The 25,896-nt window shown below is 37.0% G+C and overlaps 1 protein-coding gene across 6 annotated transcripts in view; it reads left to right on the top strand.

Moving 5' to 3' along the window:
* Positions 1 to 25,896, top strand: part of DNAH7 (dynein axonemal heavy chain 7) — a 222,195-nt gene that overhangs the window by 70,315 nt on the left and 125,984 nt on the right. For 5 of the 6 annotated variants that reach the window (XM_045198089.2, XM_053918888.2, XM_045198085.3 and 2 more), the window contains 7 exons: positions 1,917 to 2,129; positions 5,384 to 5,493; positions 8,133 to 8,301; positions 16,291 to 16,393; positions 16,512 to 16,639; positions 22,180 to 22,392; positions 25,085 to 25,183. In XM_045198089.2, coding sequence (XP_045054024.2) covers positions 1,917 to 2,129; positions 5,384 to 5,493; positions 8,133 to 8,301; positions 16,291 to 16,393; positions 16,512 to 16,639; positions 22,180 to 22,392; positions 25,085 to 25,183 — 1,035 coding nt within the window. The remainder of the gene's footprint in view (positions 1 to 1,916; positions 2,130 to 5,383; positions 5,494 to 8,132; positions 8,302 to 16,290; positions 16,394 to 16,511; positions 16,640 to 22,179; positions 22,393 to 25,084; positions 25,184 to 25,896) is intronic. The other variant, XM_045198088.3, reaches the window with a different exon arrangement.

Raw genomic sequence — 25,896 nt, 5'->3', positions numbered from 1 at the left:
TGTTGGTACGCCCTCCATCCACTGACTGTGGCTCTGTCATAGGAGGCTAGCACGTGTTGTCGTATTCTACGTGTTGTTAACTTTTCCCTTAATTATTGTGTGGTTCACATGTGAAAGTGATGACTTTGGTTGAGCAGCTGGACACTCTTGGCAGCCTCACAGAACACTGGACACTTCCATTCTCTGCAAACATCCCAAGTTGTCTGGAGCTAGATGCCATAAGAGCACTCCCAGAGGACCTGTCCGCCTCAGGATCTGTGTCTCCGTTTCTTTATTCAATGAATGTTGATCGTGGAACTAGTCTGTGTGAGGCATTATGGGGGCAGGGGGGCGGTACAATGAATGAAAAAAATCACAGCTGTCACAGCTGGAGGGGGTTGCAAATATCGATGTGATTTTGGTCAGTGTGTGTTTGTGTATGTAGAAGGATCTAGGTCTAATAAAAACATTTGATTCCAGGTAGGGTTTATTTTGGCTGAATATGGTAGTAGTTAGCTTCAGATTCATTAGTTCACTGTACAGAATGGTTTACCGGGAATAATATGTAACAAATACTACCAACGTGATCATTTTTTTCAATCTACTTTATCTGAATTCCTATTGATTCATACAGCATAGTTCCTAAAGAACTCAGGTTACCACAATTTGAAGCTAAATTTTAATTCTTAATCAATTTTTCTAGTATTTAAAAATATATTCTGCTAGTGTAAGCAGTAACAGGTCCTTATGGACATGAGATTTTTACTTTCAGATCCAAACTTAAAAATTTTTTAATGTCTTGTGTGGAACTACAGGATGTGAGGCTCTCAGAGACCTTGACGTTTACTGATGAGGAAACTGGGATGTGCAACAGGCCGAGCTTTTGTTCCTAGGATCACAACTGTTCTTACTAACTCCTGCACTCAAAACACTTAAATCCACAAATTGGCTCCAAGAATTTAAATGCTTATGGTTATTTAAACACAGGTGGAATAGAAGTGCATTTTTCACTACTTTTGAAGTAAATTAATAGCAATTAATCATGTAAGTCACAAAAATGACACAGTGTTCAGGCACCAAACTTTTGGCAAAAAGATTCCTTAAAATGAAAAAAAGATACCCCTTAAAGAAACAATCTGCCATCCCCAACACTATATCCTCACTTTCAGATTCATTGCTGCCATGTAACTGGCCCTAAAGGAGTGAAATACACTCAGTGGTACATAATGTTTATTAAATATTATTGCAGTGAAGAAAGCGACCACATCAGTCTGCTGGAGCGTATCAGCGCTTCCCTTAAGCACAGCAGTTTTTATTGCTTCTAATTGGATTTTCATTAACCTTCTTCTCTCTTTTTCTTTTAACTTACTAATTACATTTACCCACCAGAAAAGAGACCCCAAAGCAAGTCTCATCCTCAGGGTTGGCATTAGTTCACCACAAACTATAATGTTAGGTGTTCATTAGCATCTTTACATTTGAGTGGCATAAATACTACTCGGAAATCGTACGCAGGAGTACTAGAAGGACTCATGTGATCCAAGGGGGAGCAGTCGGAAACAGGATCTTAGGGCTTTCGTGCTGCCGCGTGACACTTTCATTGTAGTCTTTCATCTCTACTCCTCCCTGGGAGGTTTTATTCTGTGGTGGGATAAAGGCTGGCAACAGCTTCCAACTGCGTACTAGTGAAAGAGCCATAGAGCACAGAGGAGTGGAAATAGGAAGGGAAGGAATGTTGGGTAGACAAAAAAACAGGGTATCTGGCCAGATTGGGCTTGTTCACTTAATTCTTTGTGTTAAAAAATATTTTAAAATTATATCATATGGAAAATCAAGATAAAAATGTAGAAAATGCTTTGAATACATGCTAGTTCAAAGTGTTTTTATTCAAAAGGATTCTGATCCTATCGAATGATCATTATCTTATTTTCTTTCAGACTCTTGAGCAATACTTGGAAAAATGCAACACCCAAATTGATGATATTGTCACCTTGGTCCGTGGCAAATTGTCCAAGCAGAATCGGGTTACCCTGGGAGCCCTTGTGGTGCTGGATGTTCATGCCAGAGATGTCCTCGCATCACTTGTTAATAAAAAAGTTAGCGATGAATCTGACTTTGAATGGTTAAGTCAGCTTAGGTACTATTGGCAAGTAAGTGATATCACTGAATGTTATTACGTAGCAATTTCAGCTCATAGCTTTTTAATTTGTGCTTGCTTGTTCACATGGGAAATAGTATCAGCAATATAGGATTTTTTGCTGATGGCTGACTATACCCAAACAAGCATTCTCCAGATTGAACAGTCAGGCAGCCAAAAACTATATCTGTATCATCTGTATAAAAACTGTATCTATATCTAAATCCATCCAAATGTATAGTTACATAGAAATACACACATATAGACACACATAAATTATGAGTAATTATAAAAAAGTACTCATTTTAAATGAGTCATATGCTTGCTGAATCTGCAAAATGTTGGAACTAGTCATTTAAAGTTGTGTTTATAGATTACTGATACATCTATAGAATGTACCAGACTATTTCAGTCTGATTTAGTCATTAAAATTTTTTCTTGTTCATCAGTTGAAGGAACCAGAGACATAATCACGAAGGAAGGTTTTTATCAGGGCATCTTGGTGGCTGGTGATAGCAGGCACCATTCGGAGGTAGGGAGGGCAGCAATAGTTAGTACAATGGCAAAGGTTAGGCCTGTTAAGAGTGAAAGCGAGAGCTCATGACTGGAGATACAGACTCTAAGTTTCTCTTCATACTCACTTCGTGAAATGCTTGGGATGTACAGAGTAAGAGGAGAGAAGGTACAAGAACCAGAGCCTGGAAAAATATATGAGAGGCAGTGTGTATAATGGTTAGGCGCTCAGACTGTGGAATCATTGCTTCAAATGCCAGGTCCTCCCTTTACCAGATGTGTAACTTGGGCAAGTAATTTACTGTCTTTAAGCATCAATTTCCTTATCTGTAAAGTGGTGGTAATGACAATACCCACTCTTTAGTGAAAATTAATTGGACAAATGATTAAAAATATAGGAGAATAATGAACTATCAGAAAAAGAATTACAATCCCATCACAGTTGCATCAAAAATTGAGAAAACAATCCCATTTACAGTTGCATCAAAAAGAATTAAATTCCTAGGGATAAATTTAACCAAGGAGGTGAAAGACCTGTGTACTCAGAACTATAAGGCATTAATGAAAGAAACTGAACAAGACACAAATAAAAATATATTTTGTGTTCATAGATTAGAAGAAGTAATATTTAAATATCCATACCACCTAAAGCAATCTATGGATTCAATGCAATCAGTAGAAAAATTCCAATGGCATTTTTTTGCAAAAATAAAACAATCTTAAAATTGGTATAGAAGTTAAGAGACCCCAAATCTTGAGAAAGTACTTCTCAAAGTAATCTTGAGAAAGAAGAACAAAGCTGGAGGCATCATGCATCCTGATCTCAAACTATATTACAAAGCTATAGTAATGAATACAGTATGGTATTGGGGGGGAACATTGATAAACAGAATAGAGAGCCCAGAAACAAACCCATGCCTATATGATCAATTAATTTATAACAAAGGAGCCGAGAATATACAAGGGAGAAAGGACAGTCTCTTCAATAAATGGTGTCAGGAAAACTAGACCACTAACTTACACCATACACAAAAATTAACTCAAGGTGGGTTAAAGACTTGAATGTAAAACCTGAAGCCATAACATTTCTAGAAGAAAATAGGCAGTAATCTTCTTGGCATTGGTCTTGGTGATGATTTTTTAAATCTGACACCAAAAACGAAGGTAACAAAGCAAAAATAAACAAGTGAGACTACACAAGCTATAAAGCTTCTGCACAGCAAAGGAAGCCATCAAAAAAAAAAAAAGAAAAGGCAATCTACTGACGGGGAGAAAATATTTACAAATCATATATTTTATAAGTAGTTAATATCCAAAATATAAAAAGAATTCATACATCTCAATGGCAAAACAAACAATCTGGTTAAAAAATGGGCAGAGAATCTGAATAGACTTCTTCCAAAGAAGACATATAAATGGCCAATAGGTACATGAGAAGGTGCTCAACATCACTAGTCATCAGGAAATGCAAATCAAAACCACAATGAGATATCACCTCATGCCTGTTAAAAGGGGTGTTATCAAATAGACAAGAGATAGATGCTAGTGAGGATGTGGAGAAAAAGGAACCCTTGTCCACTGTTGGTGGGAATGTAAATTGGTGCCGCCACTGTGGAAAACAGTATGGAGGGTCCAAAAACTAAAAAAATAGAACTACCATATGAATCAATAGTTTTATTTCTGAATATCTCAAGAAAATAAAAACACTAACCCAAAAAGATATATGTTTATTGCAACATTTTTTACAGTAACCAAGATATGGAAATAACCTAAATGTCCATCAACAGATGAATAGATAAAGAAGATGTGAGAGAGATATATATATATCTCATATAAATACACAAACATACATACATATGCATACATATACACATACATAGTTGCATTTATACATTACTGATATATCTATAGAACATGCAAATCAGTCTCTCTTAGTCTGATTTAGTCACTAAAAGTTTCTCTTGTTCACCAGTTGAAGGAATCAGAAACATAATCCAAAAGGAAGGTTTTTATCAGGACATCTGGGTGGCTGAATACACATATATTCAACCACAAAAATGATGAAATCTTGCCATTTGTGACAACACAGATGGACCCTAAGGGCATTTTGCGAAGTGAAATAAGTCAAACATAGAAAGACAAACACTATATGGTCTCATTTATGTGAGCTCTAAAACAACCTCAACAAAATCCCACTCATGGTACAGAAAACAGACTGGTGGGTGCCAAAGCCTGGGGATGGGGGTTAGGTGGGACAAATGGGTAAAGGGAATGAAAAGATACAAACTTCCAATTATAAAATAAGCCATGGGGATGTGATGCACATATTTGTAAGTTGCTAGGAGAGTAGATCTTAAAAGTTCTCATCACAAGAAAAAATCATGTAACTATGTATGGTGATATTAATTAGATTTCTTGTGATCATTTCATAATATACACAAATATAGTATCATTAGCTGTATGTCAGTTATAACTTATAAAATTAAAAGTGTTAGCAAGTTTTAACAATAGAAAATATAGGAGAGATAAGGAACAAATATATTTGCCAAATATATTCTGTAGGAAAAATTCAAGCCAGTGACTTCAGTTTCTTAGCCAAGGAAATTAGATATTGAATTCTAATGAATTAAATGTCTTAAAAGTGTATTTTAAAGATGTTTATAACAAGGCTATTATTTATAAAACAGCTTGAGATTTAATATTACTTAAAAGTCTATTATTTAAGCTAACTTTATTTTATCTGATTTATCCTAGGAAAATCATTTAGAAACAAAGATGATTAATGCTGGTTTACGATATGGATACGAATACCTGGGTAATTCCCCTAGGCTGGTTATTACCCCACTCACAGACAGATGTTACAGGTAAACTCATCCCTAGACCACTTCCTTCTTATAAAGTACCAACTTATTTTCCACTCAGTAAATGTACCTTATGTTATCTTTTCCTAGACCCTTAATTCTACTCTCCACTTGATCTTCAATTTCTCTTTCTCTACTGGCTTCTTCCTCTCAGCTCTAGAGCTCTAAGTATTGTCAGGTATTGCTGTGGGTTTTTTTTTTTTTTATGTTGTTCATATATCCCGTCTTCTTGAAACGTACTGACTTTACTTTTGGATCATTTGAGACATCCCGTTCCTTCCCCTGAAGCATGGGATTTTCTGGAATTCTGTGTTCATGTGATAATGCGATGTTTTGTTTCATGCTTCACGGTTTCCTGAATGTTCTTATTCACTCTCAGGCTTTAACAGATCCCCAAATCTGTACCTCCAGCCAAGGGTAACATTGGTTAATAAAATTAGGTAGGTTTCAGGTGTACAATTTGATAATACAGCATCTATATAATGTTGATACATCGTCTGTATTGTGTTCACCACCCAAAGTCAAGTCTCCTTCCATCACAGCTTATTCTCCCCTCACCCTCTTATAGCTCCCCCATCCCCTTTTCACTGTCAGTCACCTTACTGTTGTCTGTGTCCAAGAGTCTTTCTTTTTTTCTTTGCTTAATCTCTTCACTCTTCTCACCCAGTCCCCAACCCCCCCCACCCCTCTGACAACTGTCAGTCTGTTCTCTGTATCTATGAGTCAGTCTCCACTTTGTTAGCTCATTTGTTCATTAGATTCCACATGTAAGTGGAATCATATGGTACTTGTCTTTCTCTAACTGGCTTATTTCACTTAATGCAATACTCTCCATGTCCATGCATACTGTTGCAAAAGGTAAGATTTCCTTCTATTTATGGCTAAGTAGTGTTCCATTGTGTAAATGTACCACAGCTTTGTTATACATTAATCTACTGATGGAAAACATGGGCTGCTTCCAAATCTTGGCTATTGTAGCAATAGCCAAGCAATGCAGCAATGAACATAAGGGTGCATATATTCTTTTTAAGAACTTTTTAATTGAATTTATTGGGGTGACATTGGTTAATAAAAGCATATAGGTTTCATGTATACAATTCTATAATATGTCATCTGTGTACTGTATTGCGTGTTTACCACCCCAAGTTCAGTCTTCTTCTATCACCATTTATCCCTCCCGTACCCTCTTCTACTTCCCCCGTCCCCCTTTCCCTCTGTTCATATAATCTTCTGAATTAATGTTTTGAGTTTCTCAGATATTTTCCCAGAAGTAGAATTGCTGGGTCATAGAGCAGTTCCATTTTTAATTTTTTGAGGAAAATCCCTACTCTTTTCCACAGTGTCAGTCATTGACTTTAAAAGTTTGCCTCTTCTCCATTCTCTTTCTTCTTTCTTCTATGTCTCTTAACTTTTCTTATATTAGATCTCTGTATCTACTGGGTGATTCTTCATATTTACCTTCTAGTGTATAATTTTCTGTTTCCTTATGGTTATTCCACTATTTAATTTATTGACTATATATTTAGAAGTTTAATAATTATATTTTTATTGCATGTATTTCAAGTTGTCTCTTTTATGAAGTTGGATTCCTTTTTTCTTACAATTCTCTGATGCCTGTTGCTGTTTATATAAAATCTTATTGAGCAAAGCACCAGGTTCCAAAGAGGGCAGAGGGCCACGGATGTAGCAACACTCCCAGGCCTCTGCCCATGTGCCTTCACCTCTGCAGTCCGACTCTTCGCTTTGACTCTCCAGTTGTAACTGCGAGCTCATTTTAGCAGGGCTTGTAGCCCCATTCATTCTTGCTTGTTCTCAGCTGAAGTGGTGTCCACTGGAGCAGCTTCACATTTCAGTCTCAGGAGGACCTGAGGGTTTTCTCTGGTCCAGAGTAAAATTTTAATGTTAATTTTTCAGTTTGGGTACATGTGCTCATGGGTAATACAAATTTGGGCTTCATCTTCATGAATAATGTAGGCTTTTAATCAGGCCCTGCATGAAGGGCAAGCTCCTGTCTCTTCTGTAACTGACTCCTTTTTTTGTCTCTCTTCAGTAGGTTGCTGGAGTAAGTTTAGTTCCCATTTATACAACGCAGCCTTCTAGGTTGATATAGGTAGGTCCATTCAGCTCCTCACCTTGCTCAGTTCTGAGGTTTATTTTTTCTGTTTCTGTGTAGGTACGTGTACTCTTGTGATATGCAGATACCAAAGCAATGTGCACCTCTATAGCTTTAGTACCTAATTGTTTTTCCAGCGTTTCATTCCCTTTTCATTGGCCATTTTCTTTTCATTCTCTCAAATATGCCTGTGTACTGTTTTTTTTTTTTTTTTTTAAGGTAGCATTTTCATATGTTTACAGTTGGGGGATTGGATGGCTCAAGGTAAGCTGAATTCTCTATATTGACCAGAAGTCAGCATTGAATTTCAAAAGTGAATTTTTTTAGATTCTGTCATATATACGGCTGTTCAGAAGTAAAATATAGTAACAGGAAAAGTATGGCACAAAGAACTTCAGAGGTTAGTGGGAAGGAAGAAATTATTGAAGAGGAAGTAGGAAATTTAGCTCTGTTTAAACTTTCCCTTCTTCAGACTGTATGTGAAAATATCACATTATTTTACAAAGATTGTTTATTTCTTATGTTTCAGAACCTTGTTTGGAGCCCTTCACCTCCACCTTGGGGGAGCACCCGAAGGCCCCGCTGGCACTGGGAAGACTGAAACTACCAAAGACTTGGCAAAAGCTGTAGCTAAGCAGTGCGTTGTGTTCAACTGCTCTGATGGGCTGGATTATCTGGCTTTAGGAAAATTCTTTAAGGTTAGAATTGACACCTCATTTTTTTATAATATGATAACTACTCAGAGAGGAAGGTTGTTTATAATGAAACATAATTTAATGCAAGTAAAAGACCTTGTAGTTTAAGTAAGGTTAAAATTAAAGTACCATCTCAGAATTCTTAAGAGAAGTGGGGTTATGCTAAAGCTTATTTGAGAAGGAGCCTTACCTCCTTCTCCAGTCCTGCTATACCGGGTCAATATTACTGACAAGAATGAATGATGTCCCTTTAAGACATTAGAGCAGGTACAAATTTGAGAACTACTACATCATGTGAAGGTTTTGGGGATCTGAAGACTTTTTAAACTGTGGACCTTGTTATTAACAAGTTATGATTCAGTAATTCACTTTTTTTCTGGTTATATACATGAAAGTTTTATTTTATTTTATTTTAAAATTATTTTATTGTTGTTCAAGTACAGTTGTCCTCTTTTACCCCCCATCACTCCCCACCCACCCCAGCCCTCCCCACCTCCTTCCCCTGATTCCACCACTCCTGGGTTTTGTCCATGTGTCCTTTATAGTTGTTCCTGAAATCCCTTCCCTCCTTTCCCCCCATTATTCCCTCCCAACTCCCTTCTGGTTACTGTCAGATTATTTTTAACTTCAATGTCTCTGGTTATATTTTGCTTGTGTATTTGTTTTGTTGATTAGGTTCCGCTTAAAGGTGAGATTATTTGGTATTTGTCTTTCACTGCCTGGCTTATTTCACTTAGCATAATGCTCTCCAGTTCCATCCATGCTGTCGCAAAGAGCAGGAGCTCTTTCTTTCTTTCTGCTGCTTAGTACTCCATCATGTAAATGTACCATAGTTTTTTGATCCACTCATTTACTGATGGGCACCTAGGTTGCTTCCAACACTTAACTATTGTAAATTATGCTGCTATGGTTCTCATGGATTGGTGTTTCAGGGTTCTTAGGATACAATCCCAGCAGTGGAATTGGTGGGTCAAAAGGCAGTTCCATTTTTAGTTTTCTGAGGAAATTCCATACTGTTTTCCAAGTGGCTGCACCAGTCTGCATTCCCACCAACAGTGTACTAGGGTTCCCTTTTCTCCATATCCTCTCCAACACTTCTTTGTTCATTTGTTTATGCTGGCCATTCTGACTGGTGTGAAGTGGTATCTCATTGTGGTTTTAATTTGCATCTCTCTGATGGCTAGTGATGCTGAGCATCTTTTCATATGTCTCTGGACCCTCTGTATGTCCTCCTTGGAGAAGTGTCTGTTCAGGTCTTTTGAACATTTTAAAATTGGATTGTTTGTCTTTCTGGAGTGGAGTTGTGTGAGTTGTTTATATATTCAGTAATTCACTTTTCAAACTTAAAAATCCATGTTGTGTGTGTGTTTTTTCTGATTCTGGGTCAAAATCCCACTCCTACTAGTTTGTAAGATTGCAAAAGGAAGATTAAGATGTAAAATCTCTAAACCTATGGACAGCTTGTCAGTTTAGCACTTTTGTAGCGACACCCTGTTATTTTTAACATGTTAGGTGGTACATTTGAACACAAAATTCTCCATTTGGGGTTGTGGACTCTGTTTGTTTGTTTTATTTCTATTTTTCTGTAGTTCTCAAAGTACATTTAAAAAATTCTGTAATCCTTACTTTTCCAAAATTTCTCCAGAGGAAGTTAACATTTAAAAGAATAATGAAACTAACCAAAAAGATAATACCAATCCAACCCCATACAGTAAACTGTTCCCGGCTGAAATATGGCCTGGACATTTTATAATAAACTTGGAATATAGAAAGTCTCTACATTCGTGATGTTGAAACAATTAAAATTAGTTTTCAAAAAGTCAAAATTATAATGAATGAAATACCAAAAAAATTAGGATGACCAAGTATCATTGTAACCATCCTCTGTAATGATATACGATGTTGCTGTGATGATTATTTAACAAGGAAATAGCAAACATAAAAGATTATATGTGTAATTTGGGCATTCATTATATTTCTAAGTGTTTAAAGCAATGTCTGGTATGTATTACTTAATTTTTGAAACTGTAAAATGAATTTTTAATTCTTTAATTTAGATTAATACGTTGGATGGTATTACTTTGTTTATCAATCAGTATTTATTGATTATATGGACGCTTTGTGTTAGGGTTACGTTATGCTGAATAATGGGGGTATAAAATAAAAAAAGACATGGGTGTTACTATTTAGAATCTCACAATCTGTGTAACTGAATGTGTGACTTCATAAGCATTCTGTCATCTGTGATATCCAAGCCTTTTATTATAGCATGTATTAGAGGTCAAAGTCACAAGTAGAATCTTCTTTAAATAAGGAAAATAGACATTTTTTACATGCATAGAGTTCATGTTCATCTAGTGTGGTTCAATAGATTGAACTGTGTACATATCCAAGCTCAGCCACTGTTAGCTGTGTGGTCTTGTACTAATTACTTAACATCTTATACAGTCTTAGTTTCTTTATGTAAAATGTATGTACAAATTGCCAGGCATCATTCCTAGCACATGCCAGGCACTCATGAAACATACACACACATACAATCTATACAGAATGTGCATTCAACACATATTCATTAAATAAAAATTTTAAAAAGTGAATCTGAATTTGGACTGAGTTACTCAGGCTTGATTTTCCAGTTTTTCTTTTCTTCTTCTTCTTCTTTTTTTTTTTTTGATATAACACAAATTAAACTTTATCATGTAACACAAATGCAACTTTATTTTGCTTTCCTGTTGTCTCTTTAAAAATGTGATCAACAGGGAATTTACTCATGTAAGCCCCAAATTTGCCCAATTAAAATTAAAAACAAAAGAAATCTGATGTCATCCAAAGTGATGATTCTCATTTGATAGCTCCATGGTTTCTGGGGCTGGACTGCAGAGAAAACCCACCCAGCCTCCTCTTCCTCTTTTTAATTTTCTTATTGTATTTTTTCCATTATCATATGTCCCCCTTACACTTTCCTCCCCACCCCAATCACCACACTGTTGTCCATGTCCATGAGGCCTTTTTCCTTTTTGCTCCATCCCTCCACCCCCTAACCTCATCCCTTCCCCAAAGCTGTCATCTTGCTCTCTCTCTCTCTCTGAGTCTGCCTATATTTTGCTTGTTAGTTCAGTTCATTCATTCGGTACTATGATGAATTAGAGAGGTGAAAGTGAATATCCCTGTCTTGTTCCGGATCTTAAGGGAGGAATGCTTGTAGTTTTTTGCCCATTGAGTATGATGCTGGCAGTGAGTTTGTTGTATATGGCCTTTATTATGTTTAAGTATGTTCCCTTTATCCCCTCTTTGCTGAGAGTTTTTATAATAAATAGGTGCTGAATTTATCAAAAGCTTTTTCTGTATCTATTGATACGGTCATGTGGTTTTTATCCTTCATTTTGTTTATGTGGTGAAGCACATTTATTGATTTACAAATGTTGTGCCAACCTTTCATTCCTGGAATAAATCCCACTTGATCATTGTGTGTGATCTTTTTGACGCATTACTGTATTCAGTTTGCTAATATTTTATTGAGGATTTTAGCATCTATGTTTATCAGGGATATTAGCCTATAATTTTCTTTTCTAGTAGTGTCTTTATCTGATTTTAGAATTAGTATAGTTCTGGCTTCATAAAATGAGCTTGGGAGCCTTCCATCATCTTGAATTTTTTGAAATAATTTGAGAAGGACAGGTGTTAGTTCTTCTCAGAATGCTTGATAAAAATCTTCTGTGAAGGCATCCATTGCAGGGTTTTAAATTGTTGGGACTTTTTTGATTAGTGCTTCGATTTCAGTAGGTGTAATCTGTCTATTCAGATTCTCTGATTTCTCCTGATTTGGTTTTGGAAGATTATATGTTTCTAGGAATTTATCCATTTTGTCCAGGTTGTCCAATGTGTTGTCCATATAGTTGTTCATAATATTTTTTTTACAATCCTTAGTATTTCTTTGGTTTCAGTTGTTATTTCTCCTCTTTCATTCCTGATTTTATTTATTTGGGTCCTTTCTCTTTTTTTCTTGATGAGTCAATCTGGTTAAAGGTTTGTCAATCATGTTTATCTTTGCAAAGAATAAGTTCTTGGATTCATTGATCTTTTCTATCTTTTTTTAGACTCTATTTCATTTATTTCTGCTCTGATCTTTATTATTTTCTCCCTTCTGCTCATTTTGGGCTTTGTTTGTTGTACTTTTTTACATTCCTTTAAGTATAAAGTTAGATTATTTATTTGAGCTTTTTCTTGTTTTCTTTTTCCCCCCTTCGAGATAGGTCTGTAATGCTATGAATTTCCCTCTTAGGATTGCTGTCCCTGTGCTCCAAAATTTTGGATTGTTGTGTTCTTATTTTCATTTTTCCAGGTATCTTTTGATCTCTTCCTTGATCTCATTGTTGATCCATTCATTGTTCAATAACATATATTTAGCTTCCATGTCTTTGTATATTTTTCAGTGTTCTTCTTGTGATTGATTTCTAGTTTCAGAGAGTTGTGGTCAGAGAAGATGTTTGATATGATTTCAGTCTTCTTAAATTTATTGAGACTTGTTTTATGTCCTAACACGTGGTCTATCCTAGAAAACATTCCATGTGCAGTTGGTAAGTACTGCATTTTGCCCTGTATAATGTACACTTTTTTTTGCCCAAATTTTTGAGGGAAAAATAAGGATGTGCATTGTACATGGGTATAATGATTACATACCATGGATATAATAGTGGGTATAATAATTCCATGTATAATGTGCTCAAAAACATGGGTGCACTTTACATGGCAAAATATGATGTGTGTATTCTGCTGTTTTGGGTTGAAATGCTGAGAAGATATCAATTTAGTCCATTTGATCTAGTGTGTCATTTAAGGTTGCTGCCTCCTTATTGATTTTTCTATTTGGAAGATCTGTCCTTTCAGTCAATGGGGTATTAAAAAATCCCTGACTATGACTGTATTTCTGTTGATCTCTTCCTTTATGTCCATCAAGATTTGCTTTACATTTTTAGGCGTGCCTATATTGGGTGCATAAATGCTTACCATGATTATACCCTCTTGTTGGATTGTTCCCGTTATCATTATGTAGTGTCCTCCTTTGTCTCTTACTATAACCTTTGTTTTAAAGTCTATTTTGTTGGATACAAATAGAGCTACTCCAGCTTTTTTTCCCTTTCCATTTGCATGAAATATCTTTTTCCAACTCTTTACTTTTAGTCTGTGTGTATCTTTCGATACAAGAGAGTTCTCCTGGAGGCAGCGTATATATGGGTCTTGTTTTCTTGTCCATTCAGCTACCCTATGTATTTTGGTCAGAGCATTAAATCATTTACATTTAAGGTGATTATTATTATTTTTTCTTAACTAAACTACTTTTATTTTTTTTAAGATTTTATTTATTTATTTTTAGAGAGAGGGGAAGGGAGGGAAAAAGAGGGAAGGAAAGATCAATGTGTGGTTGCCTCTCTTGTGGCCCTCACTGGGGACCTGGCCTGCAACCCAGGCATGTGCCCTGACTGGGAATAGAACTAGTGACCCTTTGGTTCACAGCCTGCGCTCAATCCACTGAGCTACACAAGCCAGCGCCTTAAGGTGATTATTGACAAATACCTATTTATTGTCATTTTATTTTTAAACTATTTTCCTCTGTTTTTTTTTCCTTTTTCTTTGTCTTCTACTTAAAGCAAGCTCTTTAACATTTGTTGCTGAATTTGTTTGGTGTTAATAAACTCCTTTAGCTTTTTCTTGTTTGGGAAGCTCTTTATTTCTCTTCCAGTTTTAAACAATAGCCTTGCTGGGTAGACTAGCCTTCATTGTAGGTCCTTGCTTTTCATCACCTTGAATATCTCATGCCTTTCCCTCTGACCTGAAATATTTCTTTTGAGAAATCAGATGACAGTCTACTTGGAGCTTCCTTGTAGGTAACTAACTGCTTTTCTCTTGTGGCCTTTAGGATTCTCTTTTCTGTCCTAAAGCTTTGCAATGTTAATTATGATATGTCTTGGTGTAGGCCTCTTTGGGTCCATCTTGTTTGGAGCTTCCTGGATTGTTTGTCTTTTTCCTTCACCCAGGTTAGGGAAGTTTTCAGTCACCATTTCTTCAAAAAGTCTCTCGGTCTCTTGCTAACTCTATTCTCCTTCTGGTAATCCCATGATATGAATTGTTACTCTTCACATTGTCCCAAAGGTTTCTTATCCCTTCTCATTTTTAAAAAATTATTTTTTCTTTCTGATGCTCTGCTTGGTTATTTTTTTCTATCTTGTCTTCCAAATTGTTGATTTGATTCTCTGCTTCATCTAACCTACTGTTTGTTCCTTATAATGTATTATTTAGTTCAGATATTGCATTCTTCATTTCTGACTTGTCCATTTTTATTGTTTCTATGTCTTTTTTGATGCTGTTCAGTAACCTTATAATCATTACTCTGAACTCTGTATCTGATAAATTGCCTCTATTTCATTTAATTCTTCTTCTGGAGAATTCTTTTGTTCTTTTTTGGGGGGCCTGTTTCTTTGTCTTCCCATTTTGACTGCTTCTTTGTATTTGTTTCTGTGTATCAGGTAGATCTGTAAAGACTCTGGTGCAGACCTATGTCAGATGCTGCCTGTGATTGGCCCTGGGAAATCTGTTTGGAGCTGTCAGCAATCCACAGCTTTTGGTTCCCTCTGCTAGTCCTGTGTGTGTGTGTGCACAGATATAACCAGGCTGCACACCAAGGCTGGCTTTTATTGGCACTGGGCCCAGTGCAGGGTCAGCTAAAGTCTCAGAGCTCCTAGAGATCTGCTTTTGCCTGAAGGCTTTTTGTTAGCCTTTGTCTTTGAAATAGTCTCTAGCTGTACTCTTTAGCAGCCAGCCTTAAGCCCCACAGGGTAGACAGAGTAATTACTATGGGTGCGGCTATTTCTTCCCCTCAGGCTACAGCCACTCAAAGAGGAGTGCTCTGAGAAAGATGGCTTCTGCAGTATGGGGAATGACTCAGCACAAGGATCTTAGAAGCTGTTCCTTCAGTTCTCTCCCCAGAGCCACCAGCCACAAACCCTGCTCATAAGTCTCTAGTCCATTCTGCCCTCCCTCTGCCATAGCCCAGGGTAAGGTGCTGCAAACAAGATTTTGTGAGATTGCCTTTTAAGAGGCTGTCTGCGTCTAGTTGTTTCTCCTTGCAGACAGACACCCTGCTGCTTTTCACAGCCAGGTGTTATTTGGGTTCCTTTCCTGGGTTCTGGTGCTGTATGCTGGGGAGCCCAACTTGGGGTTTAGACCCCATACTTCTCAGGGGGAACTCCCCTGGCTGCTGAAATATCCTTCTGGAACTTCAGCTACTGCTGGTGGAGCCTAGCCAGCCTTCTTGTGCCTCCTTTGCAATCCCTACCAGTCTCATTGTGGTGAAGTGGTTTCTTCCATCTGTCCTTGGTTATAAGACTTCTCTCCAGCTAGTGTTCAGTTGGTTTTGAAGTATGATTTTTCTTTTAGTTGTAATTCAAGTTTGGTCCTGGGAGGAATTCTGTGTAGCTTCCACTTACTCCTCCACCATCTTAAAAATCTCCAGTTTTTCTTATAACCAAATGGCACATATATGTGAAGTATCTGTGAGTTATGATTGCAAAATAGGGCCTCAAACTATCTAAGTTGGCTTTTAAGATCCTCAGACCATAAAGCCGATTCTTTGGCAACAGAAGTCATCTTATTTAGAGGATTATTTCAAGCTATTCTATGGAGTCTATATAGAAGCAGCAAATAAAATCAACTTGTAAATAAAAAGTAAGAAAGACTTTGAAATTACCGGTGTACATCTAATGCTAAAAAAATACACAGAAAGTAAAAAAATCAATTGGAAAATTTTCCAATTGATCAAAGTCTATTCATGCATAATAATGAATTGGTAATACAAAAGCCATCTTTAAAGATAAACATGAATAGCAATTGCCTCGATAGATAGTAAATCCTTGAAAAGACCATGTGAAATTGCAACATTTCAATGCAATATTCAATTAGATAAAACTGAAGAATTCTATTACTGTTTTCTCCCAGGGACTGTTATCTTGTGGAGCCTGGGCTTGCTTTGATGAGTTTAACAGAATTGATTTGGAAGTACTTTCTGTGGTTGCTCAACAAATTCTTACTATCCAAAGAGGTAATGAAGTAGTTTGTCTTTGCATTGTGTGTAAAAAGTAGGAATGTGGGATGAAATGAATGGCGCAAGTCACAGTTACGTGGAATTGCTGAGTCACTTCGTTCTTGATTGCTCCCAGGTATTAATGCAGGTGCTGATATACTAGAGTTTGAGGGAACTGAGCTGAAACTTGACCCCACATGTGCTGTCTTTATAACGATGAACCCTGGGTACGCCGGGCGATCAGAGCTGCCAGATAATCTGAAGGTACGGGAGGGACAATGGTGTCATCCACTTCCTTTCTGTAATTTACAAAGTTAAGGTATAAGAAGAAAGAACATACTATCTTTGAATTTTATGCAAAATATTTGCTTTTAATTGTTATAGTTTAGAAAACTTTTAGGAAATAATTTTTAAAGCCATAACTTTAGAAAATAAATATTCAATCCAGGTACAATTTCCATAACTTATATTTAAAAATTGTGGTAATTATAGAAAATTAGAACATACAGAACATAATGAAAAGGTACAAATCTACTGCTCACTATATTATATCCCCCAATTTTAAATGCCTTTTAAAATGTCAGTTTTAAATGCTGAAATCAGATAATTGTGTATACTGGGTGTTTTTTCAAGAGTGCATTATAACATGAGCATTTTCCAATCTTTATACATAAAATTCTATTGATAAATGTACTGAATTATAGTTTGCTGTTGGACATTTACGTGGTTTGTAGTTTTTCTACATTGTAAATAATATTGCAATGGGCAGTTTTTTACTTAAGTCTTTTCTCTACTTTAAAATATTTCCTTAGGTAGAGTCATAGGACAAAGAGCCGTGTGGCTAATCTGTTTTCTGACACAGGTTGACACAATTTATATCCCATAGCAATTCTCACTTCTCATTAACACACAGCACCAATTAAAAAAAAATAACAAAACACTTTGTCAATTAAATAGACTAGAATTGTCAGTTTCCGGTGTATTGCATGTTTATGGCTAGTACACAGAGGACAATGTTGAAGAATAATGCAGTTGTAATTGCGATCCAAACCCAAGTCTTCTGACAGTCCTGCGCCCCTTCCACTATACACACGCTTAGACTGACGGCTTCTCAAGACCAGATGACAAATGTTTTCTTTCCTGCCAAAAAGTCTTTTGATACAAGTAATTGCTGCCAAGCGTTTTAGTATGTTCAGCCCATGCACTTTCATAGGTTAGCAGAGATGTTTTAGTACTTTGCCTTAGTGAAGGAAGGTGTGATTAAAAAATAAGAACTGATAAATCCTTTTTTTTTATCTATGGAGCATTTCGCAGCTTTTCAGTATGACTCACATTTGGAAAGCTCCTTTTGTACCAGTTCTTTTATTCACTCTTGTATGTTTTTCTTTTATTCAGTAGGATCAATCTGAATATATAAATATTTGCAAAGGCAAAAATCTGTGAGTAGCTAATCATAAAAAGCTGGGACCATTATTAGATGAGTTTGTTAATGCCCTATGTAGACTTCTTCACGGATTTATTTACTGTGCAGGTTGAAGCGGTGTTGAAATACTCACCTCCTGGTTCTTGGAGTGATGCATTTTCCCTCCGCTTTAGGCCAAAGCTTCTATCAGATTCCGATAGCCTTTTTGTGCTCCTCCTATTATGTAGTCTCCTTGGTGAGAGCTGCTTCGGAACATCTGTTTTTAAGTATATATGGAAATACCTGACACTTTTGAAAAAAATATCTTAGTCTGAAATGAAAGTTATGTATTCCTTAAACATAAAAGGCCTCCTGAGGCTCAGAGTGTTGTTACCAGTCTTCAGAGTCATCCTCGAAGCCTCCCCTTCACCTGAAGCTTCAGCTGTTGCCAAAAGCGAGGGATCCTATTTCACAGAAGACTTACAATTCCTGCTGCTCCTGCCCAGCCCCACGGTCATACCTTGCTTCCGCTCCTCTTCAGTCTTATGTGTCTTATTACCAACAGCCTGCTTGTCACCAAGCTCTTCCCCACCGAGGTTCACTATAATGAATTTCCTATTCCAGTGCTACCAGTCTCATCAAGCAGAAGAAATCTATCTAATTGTATAATTTCCAGACTTAAAAAGCTACCATGCTTCTTTTTGCCCACAGAATAAAGTTCAAATGTCTTAACCTGATCTACAGAGACTTGGCATTAGGACCAGTTACACCTGTGTTTCCATCTTCCTGAATGATTGTCACACGGCCTCACTAGCCACCGAAGGTCCCGTGCCTTTGCACTCACTGTTTGCACTCTCTCGAGTGTTCTGTTAAACCACCCCTTTCTGGCCTGACAAATTCATCCACATCCTTTAAGCTAGCTAGCATACTTTAAATGAACCACCGAACATACAGTTCAGATATGACCTCCCGGGTGAAGCCCCTGGACCTGGTAGAAAGTGCCTGGTGTTGGCAGACTGGGCTGCAACTGAGGTTCTCTAAGTATTTAATAAATTGTATAATTTGGGGTTAATCAGGTAACCCCTAATAACAAGGTCATGTTAGATATAAGATCTATTTTGAAATATTCTTAACTTTTTAGAGTCTGTAGTCATCATATCAGTCCTTCAGCAAGCAAAATAAAGGGGGCGAAGCTGGAAATGAGACATGGATAATAGTTACTAGAAATAAGTCAGTTTTCTAAATTGTAAAGGTGTTGCTTTCTCAAAGGCATTTCAATGTTGTAGGACAAATAAGTGTCATGTGGTTCTCAGGGTTACAGCTGAATTTTTCCATTGCGCACATGCCCATGCGTTCTTCCGGGACTCCTGTGTTAGGCTTCTCCCTTGCAGTAGCTGCAACTTGGGTGATGGATCCTGTTTTCCTGTTTCCTTCCTCCTCTCTGCCTAGATGCCTGGTGGCTGACTGGCCACAGACCCCACTGTTGGAGAGCTCTCTCTTTGCCAAGGGGGCACCTCAGGCAGGACTTAACACGGCTCCAGCTTAGCTCTCTCTTGTTCACACTGTGCGTATGTCATGCACCCTTTGTCCCAACAAGCCCTGGGAATGAAGGCCACATTGAACGAGGTCACTTTTGCTTTCTCGGACTTGAATCAGGCACCAGTCCATATCTCCCTAGATATGGGTATACTCACTCATTAAGCTCTCACTGAACTTGGGGGCCAGGAGGGGGTGGTAGGGACTCATCGCGTAACAGAGGCTCCCTTCGATGGAAATCTCCTTCCACAAATCCTCCTTCCTTCCTTCCTCTCTCAACTATTTTATGGTCTACAAATAAGTGAGAAAGTTCAAGAATTATGTACATTTTCTTTGTAAATTTTGCACATTGGACAAATCAAACATATTTTGCTAATTGATATGCATCATACCATGAAAAAATAATCCCTTTTTGACATTCTGTTACATCTACATAAAACCTGTACAGTAGTAGCACAGTTTCTTAAACATGTTTCTACTTTAGAGAATCTATATAAAGAATCAATGCTTAATAATCATTTCAGAATAGTTAAGTGTGAAAAACGATGGTGATATAGGCATATTTTCCTCTTTCAGTGTCATAAAGCCAAAGACCTGATAGGTAGCTTTACCTTGGTATGTATGTAGCATAAGCCACCCTGTTAGTATAGGAGAAAAAAGTAAAGTGGACCCTAAATCCTCCATTTCACTCAACTGAAGCCTAGCTTATTCCTGAACAGGTCACGATATTTATGAAATCTATTTCCAATCCGTAAGAAAGAAATGGGAAGAAGTACTTGAGGTTTTATTTTGTTTTTTTAAATACCCAGTGTTCATCCTCTGAAAGCCCACTCCAGGAAGTGTACAGACTTCCTTATACACCACCTTTCTCCTTCTACCAAACTGGACAGAAGCAGCAAAATAACTATTCCTGAGCATTCATTTCTGCTGAGGTAAACATGGAGGTAATGTCCGCATTGATTGTATAGACAGCGATGTATTTGAGCCCTGGCATGTTACCTGGATTTATAACCCCCTCTTTTCTTACACTCAAGAAAGTATGTAATTGGTTAAACTAAAATCCAACTTCATTTTTTTAAACAGCACTAAAACTTAAACCCTACTTAAATTTTAACTTAACTGCTATTACTAACCAAATATTTCTGACACATTCCAAATCAAACTGTATCAGTATGTCACACACGTTGTTTAAAACCATTGAATTAGAATATCTACCACCGTAACAGTTTAGACCTAAGTTATTTTTGATCAGATGCTTTTCTCTGTGATAAAATCAGTGTTAAATCTTTGGTGGAGGGTTTTTATTTGATGGAATATTATGATAACCTCTTGAAAGTTCTTTACCTCACTCTTTTTTTTCCTCCTGGCTTGAGATATGTCTGTTTGATGGTCCACAATCGTGTTGCTGATTATGCTGAGAGAACATGAATAGGAGTCTGTGAAACACCTGGGTGGGTGGTCCAAGTGAAGCTGACAACGCACACACCTGAACGCTGCCCCCCGAACTGGTAGCAGTTTGCGCTATTGTGGAAAGACTGTCCTCACCCTCACCCAGCCCCTGATTGACTGACTGATACGTTAGTTCATTTATCACCTCTTTCCTTCATTTAAAAAACAGTTGTTGAGAATTGCCCTTTTAAAAGTGGTACCATGTGTATGGTAATTCTCTTGCCTTTTTCCCCCTCCAGTATGTAGTGGTTGGAACACTTGCTTACACTTCTCTCTTCTGAGGTATCTGTTCAAGCTATATTACCTTTAACATTTTATTCCTTTCTTTCTTTAATGGTAACTTTATTGAAAAAATAACAGTACTAAGTCTTCTAGCTAGTTATTAACATAAGATGTTGGAAGGATCTTGCTTGATGCAAATCTTTTATTTGTTCTCAATAACAGATTACTTGAGCAAGATGTTTTCATTTTCTGTCTGCCTGGTGTTTGGAAATTCAGTAATTCCCAGAAGGCATTTACAAACTATCTGAACTTAATTGTCACTCACTACCTGAATACTGTTGGCATTTTTCTAGAGTATTGTTATTTTCCCTCTTCAGTACAAGACTGTCATGCTTGAATGCATGAGCTACTGAAGTCCCGACGTATACCAACATTCTAAACTTAAGTTTTCTTATTTATTCTTCAAAATCTATTCAGTTTTCTACTTACTTACCATCGTGTGACATTTATTTTTCCCACAATATTTAAAATACGACAAGATCATCTTTACAAGTTGGAAAATTTATTTATCTCTTATAATTATTATCCATGTCTTATTTTCATTTTTTCCTCTTTATTTTTGCTTGGTGATGGACTGATATGGTGACTGCAGACTCTAAAAGGTTAAGAATATTTCAAAATAGATCCTGTATCTAACATAGCCTTGTTATTAGGGTTACCTGATTAACCTCAAATGATACAATTGATTAAATAACTACAGAGCCTCCCTTGAAGCTCAGTGTCCCAACACCAGGCGCTTTCTCACCAGTGCAGAGGAGAAGCCCAGCTTTTGGGCTTCCCTGCAGAGTCTGATGCTCTCTCCCTCCCACGTGTCACTTCCCAGAAGAATAGAACACAACTGATACTTCAGATACCATGTGAATTAATGCTTCATCAAAGACTTAAGTATGACAGAAATGTAAAGTTCTTAAAACATAACTTAAGGAAAATATTTATATAAAAATTTAATGGTAAATTTATTATGTAATAATAATAAGCCAATTTTTAAAATTGCAGTGTTTTTACCTATTTGATTTGGACATTGTAATTTAATAATATTGCTGAAAAGCTATAAAATTGTACCACGTTACGAAGTAAAGAGTGGGGTTATCTTCAAGATGTCTTTTCAGAAGCACATGTTTCTCCACTCCCTCAGGCCCTCTTTCGGACGGTAGCAATGATGGTGCCTGACTACGCCATGATTGCCGAAATAGTCCTGTACTCTTGCGGGTTTGTCACGGCGCGGCCCCTGTCAGTGAAAATTGTGGCTACTTATCGCCTGTGTTCAGAACAGTTGTCGTCGCAACACCACTACGACTACGGAATGAGAGCTGTGAAGTCGGTGCTTACTGCTGCAGGGAATCTAAAGGTAGAGGACTGGCCGGTTTCCGCATCCATTTCCTATTTGTGAATTTCAGGACCACGTGTCTGTGTTCACAGAGCTCCTAGTACTAGTTGGTTTCATCAGCCAAAAAACATTCCTTTATTGTACTAAAAAGTAATTATTTGCACATGTGAAAAAGGACATTTCATGGTTTGTAAAACCTGAGACATGCGATTCTTGAGGTCTGTCCCATAAATTTAAATATATGAAACTAGGCACTACCAAGGAAGAAAATTCTTTGTTGCTGAGAAATATTTTGAAAGTTATTATTCTACATGAACATGTATATCTTTAAAGGATATAACGCACACTTTAATAAGCACATACAAAAATCCCTATACACTGTCACTTAATATAATTACACAATTGCTTCTAACCATAGACTAGCAGTAATTGCTTCGCAACATAATATTTGCATTTAAAAATGATTTAAATCACAAGTATAGATTAAAAACCCAGATATTTTAAGACTTGGTAGCTTTTCATTGGTAGTACTTTGTGGAGCTATGAGATATACCTGCGTTAGGTGTTTGTGAAAGCAAGCAACATAGGCAATAGTTAACAGGAGAATGCAAAATATGACCTTGGAGTTTACAAAATTTTCATATTCACGATTTGCAGAAGATAAAGATTTTTAAATATATCTCTCATGATTAAGAACAATGACATGCATTTCTATCTTCTATAATAGTGTTACCAAGAATTCTGATATATAGTGGTGATATTCTATTTCACATTAGCCTAACGTATCACTATTTTTTTTGCAATAAACAAATGCAACTAGAAGCAACAATTTGTTTTAACCTGGCACGTCGTGATTACTGTGTGGTCAGATAATGGGAACAATAATGCATGTCCTAGTGTATGTCATCACTGACATCGTAACTACGAATTGGGCTATGAAGGTTAAACAGCAAATGAATCCTGCAAATGAATCCCATCATTCTTTGTTCAAAGCCAGTTTAGAATTGTGGAATGTGTTGCCTTGAATATTTTGAAGTTTGTTTCTATTATTTCAAAAAACAATGTGCATTTGCTTTAAAATAATAGCATCTCAGGGATTAAGAAGTACAAATAGGGAGCTATGGAATAGCCAAGGGGAAGAAAAATACAGTATAGAAAGTGGAGTAGCCAAAGAACCTACGCAGGACCCATGGACTTGAACAATGGTGTGGGGATTGCCTGAGGGAGTGAGGGATGCCGGATGGAGGGCAGCATAGGGGAAAAACTGGGACAACTGTAATAGAATAATCAATAAAATATAATTAAAAAATAAAACAAAAGCCTCTCAGATAACAAAATAAACTTTTGATACTTCCTAATTTGTGAGTGCTTAGATTGATGCAAAGACAAAATTTTTATGAGCAGGACTAGCTTTGGCTTTGGGAGGTCTGGAAATTCGAGACTGCTGAGCTTGACTGCCAGGCATTACTGACTTCATAAGGCGAAGTCAGTTAAGTAGGAACGTGGAATTTTTTAGGCAGAAAGATTCTAGAGAAAAAAGGAAGAGGATTCTGGAAAATTAAAGGCAAGGTGATAGGAGAAACTTTGGCATGAGATAAGTGTTGAAGTTGGGATAAATAATTCTGAGTTCAGATTTTTGTGGATTGTGTGAACCTCATTATGCACATGAGCATCAAGTTGAGTTCAATCAGGAAACATTGGATTTACCACAGGTGTTTTGGAATTTAATATGTTTTCTGAAAAAAAACCTCTGCTTAAGTGACGTTCCATGAACCAGCCGTCTCCACTCTGGGACACACCAACACGCCCGCAGTGAGCACTCAGCCCGCATGCCGCTCCCGCCCCACCTGCCACTTTCTATCACGTGAGCTGTGTTCCTTGGCCAGAGAGTTCACCTGCTCATGAAACTTTCTGAAGCCAGTTGGAATGTTACTGCTATTGTGCCATTTAATTTCATGTCAAGAAAATGGATAACATATAAGCATGAAAAGGAGAGTTTTGTTTTTATGAACACTAGGTTGTTTAAGAAAGTTTCAGTAAGATGAAATTCTAAAAAAATGAATTTAAGTTAGGCATGGATAAGAAAAGTACATGACTGGAAAAACCTTAAAAACTAGTAGGCTTAGATGGTCTAATAAGTGTCTGAAGAGCTTGATCCCCTTAAAAAAGCAAAACCAGAAAGCCATAAATCTGAATGGATCAGATGGTGCATTATTAATGTGTTTTTGCAAGACAATTGGTGCCTGCACTCAGAGAAAAGGCCTTGGCATGAAAATGTGGTCAAATAAGTGAATGTTTATGTTTCAAATGTAAATGCATCTTTTATATATAATTGTCCACTTTTAATGACTATTTCCACTTGCCCAACCCACTGCTGGCCTTGAACCATAGTCAAGCCCTTCCCAGTACAGAGGCAATGGCTGTGGCCACACTGCACTGAGTGCACGCCAACGGCTGTTACTCAGAGATTCTGTGAAGAGGCGGTTACTTAAACCTCGGTTCTCCTGATTAACTAGTAAAGAATTCAACAAGAATAAAGGTCAGATTCTAAAACTAATAACAACCCAAGTACATGGAGAGAATTAAAACCAATAATTTTGCATAGGTTTAAATTGCCTCTGGGGCCTGAGTGTTCGTTTTCTTTGTGTGTGTGTGAAAATGCAGGGGTGCAGTTAATGGATGCTGATATCATTATGAGTATATTTTCTTTTAGCTGAAATATCCAAATGAAAATGAAGAAATTTTACTGCTTAGATCTATTATTGATGTCAATCTGCCAAAATTTTTGTCCCATGATCTACCACTCTTTGAGGTAAGAACATTTATTATTCCAATGTATCAGAACTCTTATAATAATGTATTTATCAAATGTCCAAGTTTGTAGCTCCCTAGGAGAAACCTCCACTGCAGAAAGCAATGATATGGTACAGTGAAACATAGATCATTCCATGTTCCTTGTGAAGTGTGGCTAGCTAGCTTTGTTGCTTCACATGATTTTAAAGAACTTGGGATTTTAAAATAGTACGTTTTTAACTGCAGAATATAACGAGCACACCAAAGTTACAAAACCCTTATGCTTGTTTATAAGTTACACTAGGATACAGGGTCCGTGGAGGAAAGTAATCGGTGTGACACAGCACTGACTCCCTTGCACAGAATAGGTCCTTGGTAAATGTTTGTTGAATGACTGAGTGAGGTAATAAAAAGATAAATAAGCATACTTCCTTTAAAAGAGTGCTATAGCTGTTAAATTGTTTTTCATGATTAGCTAAGAACTAAGCTTAATGATCTTGTTATATTTTTAAGAGTAGATTACAAATAATTGATAAGAAGTATTAGAATGATGGTTTGAAGTTTTCATATTATAATTTGATTTCATGCTTTTCCTTTTCTGCACCTGAGGTAGAAGAAATCAGGGATGGGGCATGGGCTCCCGGGAAATGTTAGATGTTGCACGAACTTGTGCTGCCTGGAAGTCCAGGCATCAGCCCCCAGTGTGTAAGGACTGGTGTCGTTATGACTGTC

The sequence above is a fragment of the Desmodus rotundus genome, chromosome 2 (assembly GCF_022682495.2).
Source record: "Desmodus rotundus isolate HL8 chromosome 2, HLdesRot8A.1, whole genome shotgun sequence".
Classification (NCBI taxonomy): domain Eukaryota; kingdom Metazoa; phylum Chordata; class Mammalia; order Chiroptera; family Phyllostomidae; genus Desmodus; species Desmodus rotundus.
Note: the sequence above shows the minus strand (reverse complement) of the source record. Positions and strands in the feature narration are given on the sequence as shown.